Source organism: Talpa occidentalis, unplaced genomic scaffold (assembly GCF_014898055.3).
Source record: "Talpa occidentalis isolate TD23 unplaced genomic scaffold, MPIMG_talOcc4v2.1 talOcc4.3, whole genome shotgun sequence".
NCBI classification, from domain to species: Eukaryota; Metazoa; Chordata; class Mammalia; order Eulipotyphla; family Talpidae; genus Talpa; species Talpa occidentalis.
Window position 1 is genome coordinate 3,343,816 of NW_023603184.1, and position 5,017 is coordinate 3,348,832.

The 5,017-nt window shown below is 34.4% G+C and overlaps 1 protein-coding gene across 1 annotated transcript; it reads left to right on the forward strand.

The window, feature by feature from the left end:
- The first annotated feature begins 1,824 nt into the window (after nucleotides 1-1,824).
- LOC119254473 (olfactory receptor 4C16-like) lies at nucleotides 1,825-2,751 on the forward strand. Its single transcript, XM_037521574.1, has one exon. It carries the CDS (start codon nucleotides 1,825-1,827, stop codon nucleotides 2,749-2,751), a length of 927 nt encoding a protein of 308 aa, XP_037377471.1.
- The last annotated feature ends 2,266 nt before the right edge of the window (nucleotides 2,752-5,017 follow it).

A 5,017-nucleotide genomic window follows, 5' to 3' on the forward strand; every position in this document is an offset into this window, starting at 1 on the left:
TACAATAACTTAATGGGGGTTTAATGACAGTATTTAAGGCATCAGTGCAGCTCACTCTGGTCTCTGCTATAACATTAGAAGTGCAGGAGATAACAAACACTCTGCCTCCCACTGTCATCTATTTGACACTTTTTTCTAGACTGCTTTTTCTTCTGAACAATTGTCACTGTCCCCACACCAACAATTTTCTCATTTTGACATGGCTATTCTGCCCTTGACTTACCTGTTTAATGAGTTAGAGGGAGCACAATGAATGGTCTTTGTTACTGGTACAGTTTTGTCTCCAGATATTGGTATCTATTTTTGTGTCTGATTCCTTTAAAGAACCTGATAAAAGATGTTAACTTTCCTTTAGAAAAAAAATAGGCATATGGTTATATACCAATTGTACCAGAAATATGAATCAATATTATGAGAATATGAAAAATGTAAAGTCTTTTTTTGTACCCTGAGTATCTAGGTTCAGGATTATGGATTATGATTCAGGATTCAGTATTCAGATTCAGGATTATGTGTGTAAGACATTCAGCCTCTGTCATGCCATATGGTGGTCTTCAGGGAGCAACACTGTCCACTCCAGGCTTTATAGTTATTCAAAACTTAAATTTATCTTACTTTTATCTTCAATTTCTGACTTTATAAATTGAGATTGATTGATTTCTTTATTAATTTCCTTATTTGTCTTTCTACCATGCAGAATAGCTAGAAACTCTAGTAAATTCATGTTGTGAATGTCTTTTGTAATCAGAATAGTACAACGAAAATAGATAATGTCATGTCATAAGGAGTAGTAGAGAATTTTCAGTGTAAAATATCTTACTGACCACCTGCAATATATAAAGCATTGAGCTGGAACTGTGACAAATAACATCTTGAGAACACATTGATTTGAATATTCCAGTTCTGTGAAGGAACTTAAAATTAGCATGTTCATTTTTATGCTATAAGCACTCATGTCCAGTAGTATTAGAATATTGTAAGTAAGCTTTTAGAGAGTTCCTTCTCACAATCAGAGAAGATCATCTACAGGATGATTTTCCACAGTTCAGTCCTAAGTTCACAGAGGAGGAGGCACTAGGAATGTAGGGTTTCCAAGAGGAAAGGAGAGGACAAGATGACAATCATATGCCTGTTATGCTTTTTTCTGGACTACTCCAGGACTTCCCTCCTGCTCCACCTTGTATATTTACTGATCTGTCCACAATCCCACTGCACTGTGAGCAGTCTCCAATAAATATTGTTGATTTGAGTATATTTCCTCCCTTCTAGATCGTAGGTTATTACAGATTATAAAATACATTAAAAATCCCTTGGTTTAACATTGAAAGAGAACCCCTAAACTGCACTTAAGGTATAGAGAATATATTTCAAATAAACATATGACTGGCATACTCTGAATTGTTTGGAACATGAATAGATAGAACTGGGTTCTACAATTATTAAAATGAAAAGAAAACTTAAGGGAATAACAGAATTGTATATTTTATTTCTATATTCTTTCAGTTGGCAAATTTCATCAGAATCTTTTCAAAGATCACAGGGTTTGTATTGAAAAGCACTATCAGAATCTACCTGATTCACAAGCTTAGTTGAGATGTACAACATCCACTGAAATGATCATTAAAAATAAAGGCATCAAGGTTTAGAGAGACATTCAAAAAATCACAGAATGTACCTGGTGAAGAATATTTGATTTTGCCTAAAACATTCTTAAATAATTCACTTCAAGCACTTCTATATTCCCCCAAACACAATAAAAAAAATTGTTTATTTTTTTGCAGATAATCCATTTCAAAGTCATCCCTTCAGCTAATTCATGCAATCATGTATCTGAAGAATAATGTAACTGAGTTCATTTTGCTTGGGTTGACTCAAGATCCTTTTAAGAAGAAAATAGTGTTCATCATTTTCTTACTCTTCTATTTGGGGATATTATTAGGTAATTTGTTGATTATTGCTACCATCAAGATGAGCCGGTCACTTGAGAGTCCCTTGTACTATTTCCTTTTCTACTTATCCTTTTCTGATACCTGTTTCTCCACTTGCATAGCCCCTAGAATGATTGTGGACACCCTTGTGAAGAATAACACCATCTCATTCAATCAGTGCATAATACAAATTGTTACATTACATTTCTTTGGCTGCCTGGAGATCTTCATTCTAATCCTCATGGCTGTCGATCGCTATGTGGCCATCTGTAAGCCCCTGCACTACACCACAATCATGAGCCATAGAGTCTGTGGCATATTGGTGGCTGTGGCCTGGGTGGGGTCCTGTGTACATTCTTCAACTCAGATCCTTCTGACCTTGAGTTTACCTTTCTGTGGTCCCAATGTGATTGATCACTATTTCTGTGACTTGCAACCTTTGTTGAAACTTGCCTGTGCAGACACCTATGTCATCAACCTACTTTTGGTGTCCAACAGTGGGGCCATCTGCACAGTGAGTTTTGTCTTATTGATGTTCTCCTATGTCATTATCTTGCATTCTCTGAGAAACCACAGCGCTGAAGGGAGGAAAAAAGCCCTGTCCACCTGTATCTCCCACATCATTGTGGTCATCTTGTTCTTTGGCCCTTGCATATTTATATACACACGCCCTGCAACCACCTACTCCATGGATAAGATGATAGCTGTGTTTTATACAATTGGAACACCTTTGCTCAACCCTATGATTTATACTCTGAGGAATGCAGAAGTGAAGAATGCCATGAAGAAGTTATGGAGCAAGAATTTGATCTCAGATGACTAAAGGTGAATGGAAGTTACACACTTTTATTAATAGTTTAGATTACCTAGGAGCTCCTAGAGAATATTATCTCCTTTCTATGAAGTTATTACAAATCTAACTTGTAATATGAGAATTATCTCCTTGAGGAAAATAGACAATGTAAATCCATACACTGGCTAGTGTTGAATTAAATGTGTATATGGGAATTGACAGTACCAGGTATAAACTGATGCATAAGGCCTTTTGTCTTAAATGTCATTCACTGATGTGTCTCTGCCTCTCCTGCCTGCCTAGAATCACTTTTGGTTTTGATCTACTGTTTTCCCCGCTCTTCATCAGGTTGACATCTGGTATTGTCTGCTTCCCAAATAGTCTCTGCCATATGCTTATACGAATAGCCTCGCTAGTTTTACCTACTGTAAAAGGTTTTATTGATTCAACCTTTTAAAATGGACCTGTTTATATACTTCCTGGCCAAAGAGAATGTAACACAATAAATTACTATAGAAGAGTCATGTATCAAGAAGCAATATATAATCTAATAAACTCTCTTCTGAATTTTAGTCTTTATTCTAGATACATACTATGTGTTTATTTAGCTCCTTCTAGAACAATGACACAGCAGCCAGAAAATTCATTCTCTGAGGTAGGTCTTCAATGTTATGAAAGCTTTGACTATTGTATTTATACTCACAATAATATTCTTCTGGTAAAATCTGCTTTTTATTCCTTGTAACTGGAAGATTATTAAGGTTTTTCTTAAGTCATATGAACCAATTGTGGTTGAGAATTCTAACTGAAGAGAAGTATATTTATGTGGTCTAGAAACAGTGAGAATAAGCAGCTGCTATTAATGAGATTCAAAATATAAATAGATATAATAAGCTCAAGGAAGATATGTTGGTTTTAAAATGGCAAAATTTACATGATAGATATGTAATACCAATTTTCTTTGTGGAAAAATGCAAATAGTGGAAAACAAATTACCTTATTTTTCAAGGGCTCAGGGGTGCAAGAGGAAAGATGAATAAATGGAGCACAAGTTATTTTTTGGGGAAGGGAAACTATGATACAATTGTTATGGACTCATAAAGCATAAGTCAAAACCCATGAGACTATACAACCCAGCACAATCTATCTGACCAAAAATATGAATGCTATTGAAGATAAAAATCTTGGTCCATATGAAAAATTCTTGAGTATATCTGATAGATGTTTATCAAGTACAAATAGTATATACCTGATGTATAGGAAGAAAATGAAGGACACTAATGTAAAGCAAAAGAAAAATGGAGAAAAATTGAAGATGACACCAAAAATACAATGAGGAGCTCCAATTATAAAGTTTATACAACATTGTAGATAATTGTTGCCTCAGTAAATAATTTTTAAAAGGTTTAACAAATTTTATCTAGACTGAAAATGCAAGGCATTTGAATTATATGTTAATTGATCTGACTTATGATTAAAAGGGCTGACTACTCTGATTGCTTTTGTGAGCAACATGAATGGATCCTGGGATATTAGTTGGAATAGAAAGTCAATTATAGTAGCTTGGATCAGGACACTAGTAAAATGTCTGCTGTAGTTTCAGCTTTCATTGTTGAGGATAATATCAAATGCTACCTCCCCTTTGGATAAAGTTCTAGATTTTAAACATAAAATTAAATATATACTTGGTATATGTCCAAACAATCCCATTCTTGGCTCTTTATTCAGGAGGAATATATTCATGAAATACCTGTAATATAATGTTTACAGGATATTGGTTCATAACAGCCAACAGCATGAAACAATGCAAGTGTGCATGAATTTTTTAAAAAGATAAATTTTGGCACACATACAATAATTTATTCTCTAGCACAGAAAATAACTGTACTCCTGAAATACACTACCACATTGGTGAACTGAAAAAAAAGATTTTGTTGTGTAAAAAGAGCTTTACAAAAAGCAGCATATACTTTATAATTTCATTAATATGAAGGTGTTCAGCAGACAAAATTAAACTGTGGTGGAAGCTAAGACAAAACTATATTTGTCTACATGGGGTGAGAGGGTTCAGGGAGTGAGAATAATCTGGGAAGTAGAATGAAGTCCATTTCTGGGCTACTAGAAATTTCTATATAGTAATAGATACTTTAGTTACATTGGTATATTTATTTGTAAACTTTGTTTTATATTTGAAAAAAATTTTTTAAGATTTATTTATTAATTTATAAAAGCACTGGGTACAGTCAGAGCGCGGGAGGGTGAGAGAATTCACCAGAGCCAGAGCTGGGAGCAGAAC